Source organism: Aphelocoma coerulescens, chromosome 13, assembly GCF_041296385.1.
Source record: "Aphelocoma coerulescens isolate FSJ_1873_10779 chromosome 13, UR_Acoe_1.0, whole genome shotgun sequence".
In the NCBI taxonomy this organism is placed as follows: domain Eukaryota; kingdom Metazoa; phylum Chordata; class Aves; order Passeriformes; family Corvidae; genus Aphelocoma; species Aphelocoma coerulescens.
Genome location: NC_091027.1, coordinates 7,275,184 through 7,295,059, shown reverse-complemented (window position 1 = coordinate 7,295,059; position 19,876 = coordinate 7,275,184). Strand labels below are relative to the sequence as shown.

The 19,876-nt window shown below is 41.5% G+C and overlaps 1 protein-coding gene across 3 annotated transcripts; it reads left to right on the top strand.

Annotated features, from left to right (window-relative positions):
* The first annotated feature begins 359 nt into the window (after positions 1–359).
* On the top strand, positions 360–19,557 carry CANX (calnexin). 3 transcript variants are annotated; one of them, XM_069029300.1, is made up of 15 exons: positions 360–426; positions 8,079–8,267; positions 8,732–8,805; positions 9,333–9,391; positions 9,623–9,764; positions 11,078–11,159; positions 12,288–12,480; positions 13,392–13,581; positions 14,322–14,435; positions 14,894–15,050; positions 15,355–15,570; positions 15,985–16,104; positions 16,208–16,346; positions 16,480–16,571; positions 17,169–19,557. In XM_069029300.1, exons 2-15 carry the CDS (start codon positions 8,082–8,084, stop codon positions 17,220–17,222), a joined length of 1,818 nt encoding a protein of 605 aa, XP_068885401.1. In that variant the 5' UTR covers positions 360–426; positions 8,079–8,081; the 3' UTR covers positions 17,223–19,557. The 3 variants fall into 3 exon arrangements, with proteins under 3 accessions (XP_068885401.1, XP_068885402.1, XP_068885400.1); XM_069029301.1 differs by lacking the exon at positions 360–426 and adding an exon at positions 741–763; XM_069029299.1 differs by lacking the exon at positions 360–426 and adding an exon at positions 5,240–5,298.
* The last annotated feature ends 319 nt before the right edge of the window (positions 19,558–19,876 follow it).

Here is a 19,876-nt window from a genome sequence, read left to right as displayed (position 1 = left end):
GTGGCCCCGCCCCCCACCGCCCCTTACCGCCCCCTACCGCCGCAACACCCTGTCAGCCGCCGCAGAGCCCCCGGACCGAGAGCCGTTGGGACCCCGCCCACATCCCTACGGCCTCCCCGTAACACCCAATCAGCCGGCACTTCCTGCAACCCCGCCAGCCAATGACAGCGCTCCACGAAGGGCAGCGCCGTTGAGGGCGTGTTTAGAGGCGGGCCGGCTGTTGAGCGGCGGCGGCGCTAGCCAGTCAAAAGGCGGGATCGGCGACTGGGCGGGCGGGCGGCCGCGCCGTCCGCCAATGGGAGAGGCTGAGCGCCGTGAGCAGGGGGAGGGGCTGGCGCGCGGCAGATAGGCGGGTGGCGGCGGGCGCGCGGGCACGTGACGGAGGTGAGGGGAGCCCGGCGGCGGCGGCGGCCGGGGCGGTGGAGGGTGAGTTTGTCCGTCCGTCCGTCCGCTCCCTCCGCTGCGGCTCCGCAACATCGGGGCGGGGAACGGACCCGCCCGCGGCGTGAGGCAGTGGGGGAGCCGGGCCTGTCGGAGGGTGTGCGGCGGGGCGCTGCTGGGCCCTGGCGGGTGGGCGGCCGGCCCGTGCGTGGTCCCGGCCCCATCCCGGGGGTGGGAGGAGGCGGGGACCCCCGGGAGTCAGGGCGAGAGGGACGGCCTGGGGAGGCCCCCGGGGGCGGGCGCGGGGCTGCGGCGGCGGTGCCGGGTCCCGCTCGGCACTCGCAGGGCTCGGAGCGGCCTGGGGGGAGCGGCGGCTCTTCTGGTAAGTTCTGGGAGCGCCGCTCTGGGCAGCGGCCGGTGCCAGGGCCGCGGGGTGGAACGGGCAGGGAGGCGAGGGTCCGAGGTAGATGTGGGCAGCGCGTGGTTTAGGTTTTATCTGGCTACGTGTTCTAGTGTCGGAAATAATCTTGAACGTGTTCCTCATGAAGCCCCGCAAAGGGAGAACAGGAGGGGGGTGCGGAGCGTGGCGTGGGCCTGGTTGGGGCTGTGCGAGGGGAAGGAGAAGCCTCTGGAAAGGGGGAGCTCAGGGCGCGGAGCTGGGGGCCCAACAGGTGAAGCGCGGGCGAGGAATCTGCAGCAAGAAGATCTGAGAATTTGAGGGAATTGAAATGCATGCTTTGATTTTTGTCCCCCAAATATTGTTCGCGTTGAGTGTCTATAAAATAGCGTATAAATGACATCTCGGCTCTCATTTCTGGCTGAGGATTGTATTGTGTGCTTTCAAAAGAAAAAACCCCACACCTTTGAATTAAAGCACGTACAGCACACTGCTTTCTTACCTGTACTGATTCTGAAGAGTGAACTTACACATGCAGGTTTGTGGTTCAGAACTTTCTAGGCTGCAGGAAGAGAAATGCTGCAGGTGATTTGGTTGTGAAGGGAAAAAGACATGTAGTAATGGTAAAGGTCCAGACATCAGTATGATGAGTGCTAACATAATTAATGCTGCAGAGCCTCTGCAGATCACTGTGGAAAACTCTTTCTGGAACTTATTTAGAGTATGTTAGATGTCTGAAAACTGGTCTCTGGGCATGTAATGTATTTCTAAATGCAGTGTGTTTACTTAACGTCGCCAAGTAAGCATACTTAACACATGGGTTTTATGGGACAGTTTTGCACATTGTGGTCTTGGTTGTTGCTAAAATACCAGAAAGAGACAGCAGAACTATAATAATGTATGAGCTAATGCAGGTAAAATAATGGTTAAATTTAGGTTTTTATATATATTTATATATATATATATATAGGTTCATGCTGAGGTACCTGACTTCAAAGACCACCTTATTGTTAATTTGGCTGTATTTGATGGGCTTATGCAAAATACTTAATAAAATTAGGAAAAGCTTTGAGTAAAACTTCGTATTAAATTTTAATGTTTTAAAAAAAGCAACGTTATGAAGAAGATACTCATACAATTTACAGGCAACATCACAAGCTGTGTATAATATGTAAACGGCTTCTTGGGATCAACTGCCATCCTAGGAAGGGAATCTAATGTAAAATAGTAAGAAAGTTTGCAACTTCCATCAGATTACCCTCTCATTTGGTGTGCTGCAGTACTTTCTTCTGAGCAAGTGACTAAATCTTTTACAGAGAATACACTGAGACTTGTACTTAGCCCTGCCTTTTACTTCTTTTTCAGGCCTTTGGTTTTCTGCCTCTGGTAGTAAACGTGCTAGCAGCCTGTTCTTGCTGGAATCAGTTCTGTAGCAGGGCAAACATCAGTCAGTTTCCAGGTGTGATGGTCTGGAAGATCTTGGGGTGCCTCCAGATGTGCCCCCACCTAATATAATTTTCCTAGCAGCCTATCTGTTTTATGAGCTAAAAAAACTTTACAGTTCTGTCTTTGCCTTCCAAGGACTTCCAGTTCTGCAGGAAGGATATCTGTGCTGACAAACAGTATCTGCTGTTTGCTCCTGTACTGTATCTGCACTGTTGTACATTATTTTTAGAAACTGGCATATTTGAAATGCCTATTAAAAGCAAGCTTTGTTGCTGTCCCTTTTCACACCTAATCCCTTGCCTAGTTTGTACTCTCTACAACCCAAACAGGAGGCAGCTTTTTTTGTGGGGCTCTCCAGGAGAGGTTTGGCTAATCCTTTCCAGGAGACTTCTTTCTCATGTAGCAGTGTATCTTAGCCACCCCTTACTTAAGAAAAAAATAAAAGGGGGTAGGAGGGCAAACCATGGAGAGTTATTGCCTCTTCTTTTGTTAGTAAGGTGGTTTTCTTTAGCCTTGTCTGCTATTGATTGAGTTGCGATGTTAAAGGCAGAATCTTCGCAATGCTGGAAGTTGTCTAACTGTAAAACAGTATTTCAGGGGAAAAAGTGTTTGTCTGCATTATATGAGTTATTGTATATACATGAACATAATTTTATTCTATCCCCTTTAGAGGGGTGCTGAGACACTGTACTGGTTCTTGAAATTGCAGTATTCGGCCACACAGTGTTCAGCTTCACCATGGTGTCCATCCCCCAAGTCTGCCTAAAGACAGGTCAGGGAGGTGCAGGTGACAGGCCTGCACCTGAAACTGTGGCATTAAGATGACTCTGCTGCCATCAGCTTTATTTCCTCTATCCTTGGCTACTTACTTTCACTGATACTGCTACAACTCTTTCTGCTTTTGCTGCTGGATTGGCCTGGGATATTGATTCAGGGTTAAAATAACATGGCAGGAGGACTTCGAGCCTTCTTGAACCAGCGGCTGGTTCATCATGAGGCTGTGTAAACAGTTACCCTGGCACCGCAGAGGAGGCAGGATGTGGAAGGCAGAGGGATTGTGAGGTGTAGAAGAGATTTCCTCTGCTCTTCAGTAATTCTGACTTTAAGAAATTAGTACACTACCAAGTAGGGTAACCAAGCCTTTGCTCAAAAGCCACAGAACTCTCATTTGAGAGGGAAGATGGATATCTGTGTCTCAGCCTTTCTGTTCTTGTCTCCTTGCAATTTTTTTTTTGTGTTGTGATGAATCGTCTTTACATTTGACTTTAAATTTTTCTTCCCTAATTCTTGCCTTGAATGAGGCTGCATTGTGCTTGTTTTCACTGGTGTGCTTCTGCTGTAAATACCACACTGAAGCCCAGTGTTTGGAACACAGGACTTTGCTAGTGGGTTTTCCTGTTCCTTTGCTTGAGTCACTCAGCTGAGACTTCGGGTACTGCTGAAATAGAAACCATTGATGCTCTTCCAGTTAAATTGCCTAGGTGTAGTTCATAGTAAGTGACTTATTTTTATAAGGTGTATTTAGTCTGACTGTTAATTATTTTTTAAAAAAGATAAGTAATAAACTAGATAGCCAGTAGCCATTCAAATATATATTCTGAAATATGCTGTATTAAGAACTGGCTTGATGAACCACTGAAATAGATTAGTAACCAAGGAGATGATTAAACTGGTTTTGCAGGCTCTGTTTGACCTGACAGGGAAGTTACTAAACAGTATGTTCTGGAAGAATGATAGCAAAGGACTTGAAGATCCTTTCTATGGGCAATTTCACTCACTTGCAGGGGACATGTATGTTAGGGAGAATAGTGACAACTGTCTGTTGTATGAGTGTTTCCAGTGTTGTGCCAATAGTAAAGAAGAACTTTCTCCTTTATCGCCCGAGAAAGGGGAATTCTAAATAAAACTTAATCTTTGAAGATGCACGACTTTCTTGAAGGCCTTGAACTCCAAAGGTAGTAATCACTTAACCCTACATGTTAGGAGTGCTGCTTTTGGGGCAAGAAGCTGATTCTGTTTCTGAATCTCACTCCAATTTGGTTTTGATTTTACTTTGTGAAAAAGTTAAGTCTGTGGTGCAGCTGTTCCAGGACACTGCTTCCAGCACTCTGCTATAGGTCTTACAAATTCTGGGGTAAAATGTTTCAGCCTTTGGACGATCAGGTGAACAGTGCTTAAATGTCAGCTCTGAAGTTTTCTGGGATAGAAGCTGGCCATGGGTATGTGCAGAGAGAGAACAAGTAATCTGTAGCACTGACAGTCTCAAACTCTCTTCCTTGTTAGTACTTTGGGATTACAGTAGTTTTCCCTCTGATCTGAGTGGTGTGCCAATGTCTGTAAGTGACTGAAGTCCTTATTAAAAAAAAGTACCTGTAGTTGTTATCTCTGACTTGAAACGTTGTTATGGTGAAAGTGATGGTTGCACTGAAGTAGAATGGAGACGTCAGAAGCTCTCACCTATTATGAGTGTTCCTTTGTTAATGGCTTTCAGCAATTGCATGATCAGAAATACACCAGCCTTCAGAAATACTGTACAGATAAACGTGAAAGGGAGGTGCAGGCAAAGTAAAAAATGGCTAAGGATGGTAATTACTTGGAAATTGGACACTTGTATAAGGGAGAAGTCTGATCATAATAGAGTAGGTGTGTGTGTCTGAAGGTTAGACTAGGTTTTAGGTGACTAATTGAACACCTGTAGTTGCCAGCAACTTAAAGTTCCACTGAAAAATTGATTTATGCCTGTTTTGTATAAAACCTGAGTTGCATCTCTCCCCCTCCCCTCCTCTTCTGTTTAGGAATAACCTAATTTACTAGGGCATAATTGTGTTTATGTTGTGTCCCTAAGGATTGAGTAAAGTGAATTTGAAATTTTCTCCTGTAGCTGTACATCCATTATGGATAGAAGTAGCTTTTTAAAATCAAAAATGTGTGCTTCACTTAAATTGCTCTTCTGAGAACATAGTGCCTTTTTTCTATAATTTAGTCAGCTTTTTATATTGTTTCAGGTTAAACAGAATAAGGAGTTTGGCATGATAACTGGCAGTTGCAGAAGACGCTACCAGCCTGTACTCAAGGTATATGAAATGGTAGCTTATGTTGAATTTGAGGCTGATTTAATATGTAGGAAGTGTTCTAAGCAGCTTTCTGCATGGATATAAACTTGTGACAACTGCTTGCTAATGACTGTAAAGAAGTAAGGATATGAAACTGGATTAGCTTCTCTTCAGACTTTTTTAGCTTGCCTTTTTTTTGGGAGGTGAAACTTGACCAGAAAATACTTCTCCCTTGAAATGAGGTTCAGCAAGGCTTCAAATTCAGAGAGCATTAAACGGTAAGTGTAGACCTGCAGTGTAGATACCTGTGGCTGTGTCAGGAGCACGGACGTGCAGCAGCAAACTTCTGCCCCTGCTGTGTGGTCCCTGGCAGAATTGTCCAGTTTCACTGAGATGCTTTGACAGAAGAATTTCTGAGGCCACGCGCCTTTGCCACTTGCGTGTGAGCATTTACCAAAGTCCATTTGCTGCTGACAAGTATTTCCGAAGGGTTGTAGTTGAGGTGGGATTGTGAAGTAGGTAATTATTACATATGGAGTCAGTACTGGCGGGAAAGTTGTGGGGAATGATTTAATTCTTTCACCAAAACTTTCATGCTGGTTGGCTACTGGTGAGATTACTTAAAGGATTACTTGCATGCTAAACCATTAATACCCTTTCCACAAGGTTGGGAGGACAGGTGCAGAAACTCCTCCTTCCTCTTAGGAGAGGAGAGAATTGGCTCATTTTTAATCTTGCTATACTTTTAAGATTAACTTTGTTGTATCACTTTCCAAATCATGACATGCTCGTTCTATCTTCATAGTATAATTTGAAAGCAGTTATAAAACTGTATAATCTTCCTGAATTTAGCTCTATTTAAAAAATATTTTGTGGGGCCCTATTGGTAAGGTAAGACAAAGTGAAACCCTTTCTGTGAAAGGTGTTTTTGTACCATCTCATCCACGGTTGCTTCAGTCACACAGGGCACATCCAAAGAGCTAAAGATCACTTTTTCAGATGAAGTTTCAGGCTCTCATTTCTTTATTGCTTTCATGCTGGTGGGCATGAGTTTATTCAAAGAACACATTATCTGTGCAAGAAGAATTTGCAGCTCCAAGGGTACTGATGTCTGACCGTTTTCAGTCCTTGGTTTTGTGTTGTGGCTCTCACACTAATATTAAGAGCTATGAGCTGTTGAGAGGTCTGAAACTGTTTTCAGTTTTGGCTGTACACTGTGCATTAAGCAAACAAGCTGTGCTCATATATAACAGCCCTTGAAAGTTTTTGTCAGCTATTCCTTCTGGAATGATTGTCCTTTTGGCTCAGAGGTGTTTGAGTGCAGTTGCCTGAACTGAGGGGGGGGCAGATCTGTGCATATGGATTTGGACAATAATCCTCAAGGCCATCACTATTGTTGGAAAACTGGCTACAATTGCATGTTGCTGTAGTGACAAACTGGACATGACCTCAGCTCAAGTCTTTAAAATACAATTTTGTTGTAGTTATAAAACATCCTCTCTGTCATTAGAGGTAAGTTAAAGAATAATCTAAGAATGGTAGATCTGGTATGCAGCGTAGTTTTGGAATATTGGATAGTGCTGATAAGCCTTTGAGAATGTAAACTCTTTTAGTTGCCTAAACATGCTTTGGAAAGTTGAAAGTTTGTTTCCTATCATGATCTTAAGCCCCTACAGGCACTGTTAATTCTGCTTGAGTTATGTTTGAATTCCTGCAAGGCTACAGTGTGAGGTAGGAGTGTAAGGGAAGGAGGAGGGGGTGCTTTATTTTATACTTGTTTTCAAAAAAATTTAGTCTCAGTTATAACTCTGGTTTTGGAAGGAAAATTTGGAATGGGATTCAAAGGAGAAAAGGTGAGCAAGGCGCAGGTTGTTGTGAGGTTTTTGGCCAGATAAAACTGAGCAGTGTTCTAGGAGTGTTGCCTTCTGTACCAACATAAAGATGCAGTGATATTGTTTTTCTAGGTGGAAAGTCAAATTGAAACCCATTTTACTTACAAGATATTTTAAGCTATGGCTTGCCAATGTCTATCATATTTTACGTGTGACAAGGTGCTGAGCACGTTATGAATTAGTTTAAGTGTGATATTTTAATTCTGTAAGGCTTCAGTTAACAGCTACTCTCTTTGGTCATCTTGTTAAATTAGAGATTGGAAGAAGGGAATTGAATCAAGTGGCAATTTCTAGGAGCTTCAACTGCTAATAGGTGTCTGGCAGTAGTATCAATGACTGTTGGCAGTAATTCTACAATAAAACCTGGGGAAGGAGTTTGATGATTGAAAACACCAGAGTTCTGCATTTGGAAGGACAAAAAGTATATTGAACAGGAGATGAGGACTGATTATGCTTGAAAAAACTAGGAAATTGTATTTCAATTTCTGGACTGAATGGAAGCTTGAGTTCCTGCATAGTGTATTTAAAGTCTTTCATAAGCACAAAATAGATTTTCTTTTTAGGCTTTTTTAGCCATGTGTGTTGTGGTGTCATGTATGTGTCTGCTGTCCTGCTTGTGGGCTGTGGCAGTGTAAGAGCAAAATTATGACACTTCTGCAGCATGATCTGCAGAATGTATATATGTGGTTCTCCACTTAATTAACATCTGTTTGGTGTTAAATACTTAGCTTTATGTTGTGTTCCTCTCCAGCTTTTAGAGCTGTCTCAGACAGATGCAGTAAATAACAGAGTTGGAGAGATAAGTTTGCACTTCAGCTGTTGCCTTGGATGGTTGGATTTGTACCGAGAAGCAACGCGTTGCTCTGCTTGCAGTGTTGGCTTGACCTCTGCCTTGTCTTATTTATTCAGAACATGGAGCTGAAATGGCTACTGTGTGTGACCCTGCTAGCCCTTGGGATCCTTGCTGCCCAAGCACATGATATGGATGAAGACAATGATGCTGATGATGTAGTTGATATCGAGGATGACTTGGACGATGGTATTGAGGAGGTAGAAGAGTCAAAGTCTGAAACAAGCAGTCCTCCTCCAGCTCCAAAGGTTTGGCATAGAACTTCTTTTAACAGTTGAATAACTGCTTGTGTTTCAGTTAATGTGGGTCTGATCAAAGCTGTCTTTACTTTCTTAACCTTTAATATGTTGTAATGTTATTAAAGATGTTATCTGGGAGTAGGGCTTGGAATTAAGGTTGGCTGCTTTGTTCCTGCTCTCATGTCCCCCATGTTCTTCCACAAGATCGATCTAACCTTGAAATCTGTGATGTGAGTATCAAGAGTTAATGCTAGTATTTCCAGCTAGGTATATACTTGAGTTTTAGTTGCAGACAAGAGCACAACAGCTTGGCACAAGCAGCAATATTTATGTAATTTCTGTATTTATGCTTCAAGAATGTCCAGGTGAGCTGTACTCAAGTGTAGGAGGGAGTGTGAGCTTTACATGCCTATATTTCTGTGGAATAGAGAATGTGTCTTGAAAGGTGCATAAATGCCCCTCTTTTCCAATAGGTTACTTACAGGCCCCCCGTCCCAACTGGTGAAGTATATTTTGCAGAATCTTTTGATAAAGGAACTCTGGATGGGTGAGTATAATCTGAAGGATGATTCAGTACAGCAAATCATGTAAAATCTTGGTGAAAGGCAGAGAAACCCTGTCTGCAGAGCCCATGTTATTCAAAACTGAATCAAAGGGCCCCTGTTCAGTTGGGATTACAGTAATGACTTCTTGAGGCTAGCTGTTCAAATGCCGAATTAAATTAGTATTTCCTTAAGTTCTAGTAATAAAGGGGAGGTGAGGCCATTACATGTGGCTTTTTTACTTTCCTCAGGTGTTGTGAGGATGGTGAGGTGCTACTTCTGTTTTTTTACGGGAGCAAGGCACTTGCTCATGGGGCCATGGTCCTACCTTGGGGTGGGAAGTGGCAAACACAGAAAAATTTGCAGGCTTGGGAATAGAACTCCTCAGGGGATCAAGATACTGGGGTGTAGTCCTGAGACAGCAAGGGCTGCCTTATCTTAAGGGCAGGGTTTTTGTGTGTGTGTGTGTGTGTGTGTGTGTGTGTGTGTGGAGAATGTATGGTTTTCCAACCACTGGATATCTGTCTTCTAGATGGATCCTTTCCAGAGCCAAGAAGGATGATACAGATGATGAGATTGCCAAATATGATGGTGAGTCAAACCCAGGTTTTGGATGATAAATGTTTCTGATGTTGTTTGTCATATGTGAAAAAGAGGTGCAAGACTTTCTTTTCTCTTTCTCAGCTAAAATTATATTCAGTGAAGAAAATGGGAGGGGTGTTTATATACCTGGCTAACAATATAAAACATAGTTCTGATTTAAACAAAATAGCCACTTGGAGATCTTAAAATAAATTAGCGTTTGGTCAATTTCTTCCCCAGGTAAATGGGAAGTCCAAGACATGAAGGAAACTAAGCTTCCAGGAGACAAAGGGCTTGTAATGGTAACCCGAGCCAAGCATCATGCAATTTCATCCAAACTTTCCAAGCCATTTGTGTTTGATACCAAACCCCTTATTATACAGTAAGTAAATAATAATTTAGTGTTCTGTTGTTTCCAGGGTGACATGATAGCAGGCTGAGGTCAATTCCATAACTGAGCTTTTGTTGACTGGGGGTCTAGATGACACAAGTTGCTGTAACATATTATTACACTGTTTTGAGCAAGAGTGAAATAGTAACCCAGATTCCCAAAGTGAGGAGTTAGTAACACCATGGGTCCTTCTGAAGCCTGAAAAAGGAAGAAGTCTCTGCAAACTAGACTTGGTAACCTGTCTTTTGGCTTCAATGCACTTGATTTAATTGTAGTAACAAGGTCAGGCAACTGACTTTTGTACAGCTAATTGAGGAAGTCCATGTCCTTTTCAATGAAAGCTGGTCTGTAAATAGGTCAGTGCACTTTCTTATGCAGTAAACTGCCCCTTGTTTCTGAGGGGAAGTGGACAGAGGGATAAAGATGCATTTGTTTCCTCCTTCCTGTGTCTTAGTTCCTTTGCCGTGGAAGATTAGCACCTTACATAGCTCTGGTCATGACTGTTGTAGAAGAATTTACTTGCATGTGTGTTAGACAAGCAAGTCAGGGGGAAAACGTAATTCAGTGAGAAGAGTTGAATTGTGCATTATTAGCAATGTTATCAATTTTAAACAAAGAATAAACTAATTCATGTTGGCACAAGATAATGAATTGGTCACTTTGCTTTGCACTGTTTAGTTTTGGCTCAAAATACAAGGCTAAAAATAAAGCCCAGTGGTCATCCACTCCAGCTGCTGGCATTGTGAGAAGATCAGGCATACTTAGCTTATTCCTGACAGAGATGTTATGCCTTTTTCAGGCTCCTTGGCATCCCTAAATATAATGTTGTATGCATATAACACTGAAGGGGCTTTTCCTAGAATCCAATTGTTTTTGCTTTGGTAGTCTTGCACATTGAGTTGTCTGTCTACCCTAGTAGTTGTGGGGAAAAAAATCGGTTTGCCTCAATCCCTGTTGAAGTGTCTTACATACTGGAAAGCTTTTTCTTCCTTCTCTCTACTTCTAGGTCATTATCTTCTAGGCCAGCACTCAATTTCTTTAATCTTTTCTGTCAAGATAAGTCTTCTAAATCTTCAATTTTTTAACTGTTTCTCAGGCTCTTGTGAATACTTTCTTAGCCTTTATATCTTTATATAATCTGTATGTCTGTATCTTTAATATTCACTAGGTAAGTGATTCAAAGCAAACAACAAAACAGTGTTACTGTTAATTTGTACTGAAAAAATTGTAATTGTATATTACATAAATAATTTTTCCTCATGATAACATATGTTCTCCCTTTTTCTATTCAAAACTAAAATTAGGTATGAAGTAAACTTCCAAAATGGAATAGAGTGTGGTGGGGCCTATGTGAAATTGCTTTCAAAAACCCCCGAGTTGAACCTGGTGAGTAATGCTACTACTTTTGAGTATTAGCTGTGAAAGAACTTGAAGTTTTTTCACTTTGCTTCTTCCTGAACAAACCCTTTTAGTGAAGGCAGTGGGGCCTGATTGCCCAAGTGCTTTGCACTCAGCATTTTCCCAGTGCTTTCAGTTGGAGAGGGTAAGTACTGAAATGTGACAGCCCCTTGAGTGGAAACTCTGAAGTTCCTTAATAGCTGAGCAGTTGTGCACCTTTGCCAAACTCTGCAGTACTTCAGATTTTCCTGGGTTCTAGAACCAAACACGAGGTGCTTAGGAGAGTAGCCAACTCCTAAGGCCTAAGAACTGCTTTTTGTCCTCTCATTCGTTGTGTTGAAGTGGTTTAGCCTGCTCAGACAAAGCTGAACTGCTGGGTAACCTTGTGTAGGCTCTTGTAGCCTGTGGGTTTTCTTTAACCATTTTCCTAGACTTTATAGGCTGTACCTTTTATGACTTGTTATCCATCCTTCTTTCCTTCTGCAGTCTCATTGGAGTTGTATTATTAATACAATTTCCAAACTATTAAGAAACTCCAACCATGAACATCCAAGAACACAACTTGGCTGCCTAATCAGTTTCATGTGTGCATTGAATTTTCAGATAACATTAGCAAGAACAAATAGACTTGCAGAGTTCAATGGTGATTATATCCAGTTAGATTGAGGCAGTACCCCAGTTCACAAGTGTAGACTAAATGCAACTTGGCCTCACTTTTAGTGCTGCTTATCACTTGTGTGAAAGAAACTCAGTGGCCTTGCTAGTCTTTCTTTATTGCCAGTAACTGATACGTCTAATTGATAGCTTTTAAAATACTTTATTGTAATGTAGAGCTATACTTAAACATTGTGGGTATCACTTGCACTAATCTTTTGGATAACACTTGGATAGCTGGTGTTTTCCACGTGGAAAGTAGAGCCCAAAGGTGCAAAATGAAATAGCTGGATAATTCTCAGCACATTATTTTTTTTCTGGAGGCTTATATGAGGAATATAAGCTTTAATGTGGGGACTTCATGGGCTTGATATCCAAGTTGTAGAATAATGTCTAATGAATTGGGAATTCTTGTGACAGTGACTTAAGTTGTATTTTTAAAGTATTGCATTGTTTTAAAAGGATCAGTTCCATGACAAAACTCCATATACAATAATGTTTGGCCCTGACAAATGTGGAGAGGACTATAAATTGCACTTCATCTTCCGGCACAAAAACCCAAAGACTGGCAAATATGAGGAGAAGCACGCGAAGCGTCCAGATGCAGATCTGAAGACTTATTTTACTGATAAGAAGACTCATCTTTATACTCTAGGTATGGTGACTGCTAACTATACATATTAATAACTACTACATTTCCTGCACCAAAAGCTCATAAAGTGAGCCAGATGAACAGATGAATACTTGTGCCACTGCACCATACAACTAAAAACCACTTGAAAGCTTCAAATGCAAAAACTGATTGTCTATACAAAGGCTTATTTCATCCTTCCAGGAAGTCTTGATTCATGTAAGAAAGGTCATGCGACTTGAACTTAATACTTAAAGGAGAACTGAATTTTAGGCCAGTTGTAAGTAACTTGAACTAAGTATATTTGAAATAATTATCAGCATTTATAAGCTGCCTGAATGCTGCCTCTGAGTAACATGGGGTACACTAAGCTTTAGATGTAGAGGCATCATGGTTTGTTTTGGTTTTGTTTGGGTTTTTTTCTGCTTTCATGTAACAGACAAACTCAGGAGTTCTTGAAATAGCGTTTGGTATATTAGCTATGACAAAATCTTTCAGGAAGTACTTTTAGGACTATCTCTAGCTTTTCCTGCTACAGAGACAGCAGTAGATAAAGAACTGAGGTTAAAATCCTGTTAGTCAGTGATAGGAAGTCTCAGTCTCGAGTAGAATATGAATATATACATTCTTACTAGTAAAGCAATTCTTACTGTGCCAAGGTCAACTTGTTGTGGTAACTGCTAAATCACTCTACAAATCTCTGTGCTTTTAACATATAAAGTAGGACTTCTGCCAGGAGTCTGCTTTCTCACAGGGTGAGCTGTGGTACATCATCACTAGTTGTATTTTGGCTTAAGGAGAAAGGTTCTTAACAGTTCTTTATAGCAGTTGATGGGTAGGTGGTAGCTTGGGTTGTACAGTGCAGATGAGTGATGCCTTGTGACTCATGCTTTGTATCGTGCATGCAATGACTACTTCAACTTCTTTCCTTACAGTCTTGAATCCTGACAATAGTTTTGAGATACTGGTCGATCAAACAGTTGTCAACAGTGGAAATTTGCTAAATGATATGTCTCCTCCTGTGAATCCACCCCGAGAGATTGAGGACCCAAATGACCAGAAGCCTGAGGACTGGGATGAGAGACCAAAAATCCCAGACCCAGATGCTGTTAAACCAGATGACTGGTAAGGTGTTGGAAGGGTGGAATTGTGGGGGAGTCCTTAGCCTGATGATTTGGTGCTGATCAAAATGTCTTTCTCATGTGACTTATGGAAGGTTTTGAGTCTCACCCTTGTAATCAGTACACTGTCAGTTTAGGCATCTTAACAGCACTTCAATAGGCAGAGGCAGACAGGTTCCACCTGCTCTGGGAATTTCTGTTTAGTGCTCCTGTTCCTGTGTTGGCCACAGACAAAGATTTTAGGGAAATGCCTATGCTACCTGTTGCTTTCATCCTTGATGAGATCAAAAGATGAGCTGCGGAAGGTATAACTGAAGGATCTTTGTACTTGTTTGTGCAATGTGTAGATAAGGTAACTGAAAAACCTGACTTCCTAAATCAGAAACTGATCCTGGCTTTCTGGCTTTGTACTTGTGCTTTGTAAGTGATAGACTCAATATCAAGCACAGATGTGTTTTTGCAGCTGTTGCTAAGAATGGCATTTGCTGTAATATGCCATTTTTAGGCTGGTTTTTAAAAAAATTAGTTGTACTTTGCAGTTGGCACCTTGATATGCCATGAGGCACATGTGTAGGTAAGGGATTGCAAGGCAATTCCTTTCTGAAATCATGGGGTGACCCTGACAGAAGGGAAGGTGGCTGGCTGTCTAGAGCAGTGGGCTTGTTCAGAGTCTGTAGAATCATGCCTTGGGCGTAAGAACTCTTACGTGTTTTGTATGTTAACACATAATGCTCTGCTCTCAAGGGATGAGGATGCTCCTGCAAAGATCGCAGATGAAAACGCTGTGAAACCAGAGGGCTGGCTGGATGATGAGCCAGAATATGTAGCAGACCCTGATGCTGAGAAACCTGAAGATTGGTAAGTTTGCTGCCTGTTGCAAATGGCAGCAAATATTTCATGACTCTGGTACTGACGTTTGGAGTTCATTGTTGCTTACTGACAAAGTTGCTGTTCAGGCTATTTTTCTTCAAAAGTACAAGGCAGTGGTCTGAGGACTCATGTCTTGCATTCACCTTTGCATTTTTCAACTCTTCTGTGACTGTAAGCAAAACAGGGCAGGGATGTTCATCTTGAAGTAGAGCTTCTTGGAAAAGACAGTGGGGGACGCTGTGCTCAGGGACTGGCTTTTGTTGATCTTCTGTGCTTCACAGACTTTGAAAACCTCCTTCCTTCTGCAGTATATTTATCTACACACCTATGCTATCTAAAGTTTCAGAATCTCCATTTTGTGGTAGGAATTTTGATTTTTCCCAGAAATCAGACATTGTCTGATCCTTACTCAGGGGTGGACTTCAAAACTGAGCTTGCCTTTTCAGGGATGAAGATATGGATGGTGAATGGGAGGCACCTCAGATTGCAAATCCTAAATGTGAGACAGCTCCTGGCTGTGGTACCTGGCAGCGCCCAATGATTGACAATCCAAACTACAAAGGCAAATGGAAGCCTCCGATGATTGATAACGTGAACTATCAGGTTGGTGTTTTCATTGCTTAAGCTGGTGGCCAATGCAGCATTTCCCTTAAAAAAAGCAAAATTATTTAGATTAAGCAGATGTAATTAAGAATTCAAGTGCTGTCATGGTTGTACTGTGTTTCAAGTGGACAGATTCAAAGTGCTTTCTTACCAGGCATCACTTCATTGTATTGATTCCCAAAGCCTGCTAAGTTGTACCTGTAGATGTTGTAATTGAGTGCAATGGATTGTTATATCTCTTCATTCATAATGGGCTGAAAACTAAAATTTGTCTTCTAGTTAGTGAGTCTTTTGTCTTTTCTAGGGCATATGGAAACCTAGAAAGATCCCAAACCCAGATTTTTTTGAAGATTTGGAACCTTTCAAGATGACTCCCTTCAGTGCTGTGGGACTTGAGTTATGGTCCATGACATCTGACATCTTTTTTGACAACTTTATCATCTGTACTGAAAGAGCTGTGGCTGATGATTGGGCAAGTGATGGATGGGGACTGAAAAAGGCAGCTGATGGTGCTGCAGAGGTGAGAGAGGAAGGTTTAATTGTGTGCTGCTGAGTGGAACAGTAGAAGCACCTCTGCTGTTCTCTCTCTCACAGCCTTTGTCAATATATACCTGTATGTGCCAAGGCTGAGGATTTTGGTAATCCAGGTTTGAGCCTTAATTCATAATGATAGTATGTTAATGGTTGCTATAAGTAACTAAGAGAACTCACTGCTCTCTTCTGAGTTTTTGCTCTGATATTTGGACTGCTTAGCCTAATGCCTAATTTCTAAGCTATGGGAAAAGTACTTGTGCAGGTTAGCTTGAGGGTTTTTTGAGGTCTGAAATATAATGTTTAAAGTTGCAAAAAGCCTGTTTGAAAATTCTGTAGCTTAAACTTAGCTGCTACAACTTGCTGTATGGGATGGAATTTGACAGTTCTTTTGGTCTTACAGCCTGGTGTTGTGGGCCAGATGATGGCAGCTGCTGAAGAGCGTCCCTGGCTTTGGGTAGTCTACATCCTCACTGTGGCTTTGCCAGTATTTCTTGTTGTCCTTTTCTGCTGTTCTGGGAAGGTAATGCATTTCCTCTGATAATTAGTATCATGTTTAAAAGGAGGTTCAGTAAAACGTGCCTGGATGTCACAAATAATTGCCTGGGTTTGATATTGCCTTTCAGAAACAGCCAAGTGCTGCAGAATACAAAAAGACTGATGCTCCTCAGCCTGATGTGATGGATGACGAGAAAGAAGAAGAAAAAGACAAAGGGGAAAAAGAAGAGGAGGAGGAAGAGGAGGATGCAAATGAGGAAAAGCTTGGTAGGTAAACTAGATAATCTTGAACAATGTTCTCCTTGATAGAATAAACCAGCTGGATTGGCAGATGTGGAATAAAGCCAATGGTGAACTGAAGATAAGTCAGAAAGGAGAATATTTTTTTTTTCCCCCTTAGAAGAGAAGCAGAAAAGTGATGCTGATCTAGGAAGTGCTAGTCAAGAGGAGGAAGAAGAGGAGGAGGAAGAAGACAGGAAACCTGCATCAGAGGTAAGAGTGCTTGATCCTCGAAGGAAGCTTGTGCATTTTCTTTCATAGGCTATGTAGAATAGGCCTTAACTACAGTGTTAAAGGTTAACCTGGCTCTTGTGACCCCCCTCCCAGTCAAGAACTTTGGAAAACTTAGTCACCCTGAAGAATAGGAATTGCTGTGGCTGATGTCAGCAGAGTTGGGCACCCTGCTAAAGGCACTGCTGTAGAGCCTGCTTTGAGAGAGGAGTGGGACTGTTGGAAGGTGTCTTCTTGAGGCAAAAGGCTTACTCAGCTTTGAGTGCAGTCAGGATGTGACTTTAAGTGCTCCCCACTGATACGATGGCTGGCTTAAAAATGGGTGGAGTGTTGCTTGAAGTTAAAGGATTCTCCCAGCAGCAGAGTGTTGAGTACTCCCAACAAATAGTGTACATCCACTGTGAAAATGAGGAATTTGCCTGTTTGCCACAAAGTACTTACAGCAGTAGGTCTTTTCAAGAACTAAATTCTAATGTAAAAGTGAAAGTAGATTATTCTTCATAGATTTTCTCAAAATGGTTTTTAAGGGTATATTTACGTTTTATTTTGTTGATGTTTACACAAATTACTTTCTTGCAGGAGGAGGAAACTGTGAATAGATCACCCAGAAACAGAAAGCCAAGGAAAGATTGAAAAAAGTCATAAGAACTTGATCTGTGATTTCTTTTTTTTTTTTTTTTTTTGTTGTTACTTTCAAACGGGGTTCTGGGAGAGGACCTTGGACACCTTACATTGAAACTTGGACAAACCTCAAGATTTCACCATCCACAGGTTCCAGTCACACTATCCAATGTAATGGAGTGTCTAGCAGTAAAATATTTGCAATCATCTGTTTTAAAGAGCATCATTCCTGTAGAAAGAAAGCATTTAATATAATGGGCTGTGGATTTTGGAATGTAACATAACTAACCTTTTCATTTTTGGTTTTAAATATTCTTTTCTGTTCTTAAATAGATTGGTAGAATTTTTCCAGTCTCAAACCTTGGCTTAATTTAATATATTAATTAGTGAAATATAACAATGAATCTTGAAAGTGCTAGGTGATAAAAATGCAGTTTTATAACTAGTTTTTTTACAAATATGTAAATTCCTAAATGCACCAATGTCTTTATACCCCTTGAAATTTGGTAATTGAAGAAAAGTTGTCAATGCATTTGACACCCTCCCTGCCCTCAAAAGAAAAGAAAACTAGGGGGATGTATGGGGAAACTAGTAGTGAAACTCTCTAATCAATCAACTTCATTCTTTTGGGGGGAGGGGAAAGAGGAAGAAGGGGTGGAAGGGAAGGGGTGTTAGGCAGTCTATAGAATATATGCATACTGTGCATGGCTAAAGCCCTGTTAAGTGTTGACAAATGATCTAGGATTTCGAGTGGGTCATCTTAATGTGGCATTTATTCCTGCAGAGCTTGCAGACAACCAATTTTGTTTGTTCTTGAACTCTTTTTGTAAAGCTGAGGGTTGCTGGGGAGGTGTGGTTAGGCTACTTCCTCCTGTGCCCTCTGTTCAGCCACCGGTGTTTTCCTCTCTGTGACGATACAGCTCTTCCTGAGAGCAGCTTTGCCTCAGTTGCTGAAGCACTTCATGTTCAGCTCATTGTCAAACTCGATTTCTCAGCTAGGCCTAATTCCTTTGTAGGGCCCAAACACTGAATAAGACAGTGTCCCATATCCTCTCACTGTTGTCACTGTATGTCTGCTGTAGAAATGGGGGAGGTAGGCAGGTAGACAAGTTGAACTGAGTATTTGTTAGGGAAAAAAAAACCACAACCAAGATGTCAGTATTGTAGGTGGGGAAGGAGCATGTGGAATATCTTAACTGGTATGTGAAACTGTTTTAAGTCCTTTTATCTGCTCTTCATGTAACAAGTGCATTCTAAATTATATTGTGAATGTTAGGAAGTTCCAATTCCAGCTGAATAAATTTTTTTAAAGTGTTGAGTCTACCATACTACACTGTTTCAAACACTTTTTTTTTGTGGATGCTGGTGAGCACTACAAGAGCATTACCTCTGAGGGTGAGATGGATGTAATTCATTACACTGTACCAAATATGTTGGCGTTTGGATGTCTATATAGATAAACTTTTGCCTTTGTTTAGAATGAAATTAAATGTCCTGAAATTATTCTTCTTGCACTGAACTTAAACACTCCAGTGTTGTTTGGTCATATGATAAGGTATAGTGTGTGGAATTATTCCCAGGGGTTATGGGGGGAAGAGTGTTCCAATTACCTTGCAAACAATCTAACCAATTACTAAAATACTCTTGTTTAGGGTTTGGGTTTTTTTTTTTTTTTTTGTAAAACACCTTTTGCTGCCTGTCCTTATGTTGTATCCCTTGGTTGTTGTGTTTGAAATATTAGTGATCACAAATGCATAGCAGGATTTCTTGATCTCTCTGCAGTGTACAAATAAACTATTGTAAGCAAGATACTGGAAGTAATTTCAGACTTCTGTTGGGAGCTATTGCATGTTTAGAATGCCTTTGCCTGTTAAACACCTGGTCAATACTGCTCCTTAATGCAAAAATAGCTTATACTCTGACATGGAAGATGTCATAGCTTAAGCATTGCTATTAGCTTGTTCTCAGGACTGTATTTTTATCAAGGAGCAGCTGCTATTTATGACTCTCAGTCCTTTGAGATGAACTATGTGTAAATGGTTTCAATTCAGCTAACGTTTTGAGCACAACATAAAAATCTAATTAATCTAATGGTTTTTTATCTTAATATGCAAATTGCCTTAAACTCCCAAACAAACCATGTGCATACATGTTCTTTCAAAGCATCAAAAGTGAACTTGAGATCTGCTATCAGCTTTTGAATAGTATTATATTAAAGCTAATTGTAAATCTACATTTGCTTCTGCTAAATCTCCTGAAAAAGTCTCCTGTCTGCATGTTATGGCTTTTTTTGATACCATAGTGTATGCTTTAAATAATCACTACAATAAATGAAGACTTTCCAAAATGGATAGACAACTCAAGTTACTTTTTATCCTGCTTTTTGGCTTGGGTGCCTCAGTTTGACCTTAGAATTGCTCTTATTTTTAAAGTCTTGGAGGAAAAAAAAAATAGCTACCTGCTTATCCTGAGTGCATAAAGCATAGCTGTGTTTTTTAGAGTAGTGAAGCTCCACCTGGCTGTAACCTGTGAACTGGGTTTGGAACTGTTAGAGATACTTGAAGGTGTATTTGGGCCTTTTATGTCTGTGCAGCCAAGGGTGGCAGCTCTTGAAAAGGATGCTGAGCTTGACGTGCTGTGTCTGACAATGGCGGGGGAGGGGGGGT

Bases quoted from the DNA above. Each gene is read 5' to 3' on its own strand.
- CANX (XM_069029299.1), top strand. From the start codon at position 5,254: ATGATAACTGGCAGTTGCAGAAGACGCTACCAGCCTGTACTCAAG. The intron at 8,268-8,731 runs GTTTGGCATAGA...CTTTTCCAATAG, and splicing joins GTCCTCCTCCAGCTCCAAAG to GTTACTTACAGGCCCCCCGT. The intron at 12,481-13,391 runs GTATGGTGACTG...CTTTCCTTACAG, and splicing joins GACTCATCTTTATACTCTAG to TCTTGAATCCTGACAATAGT.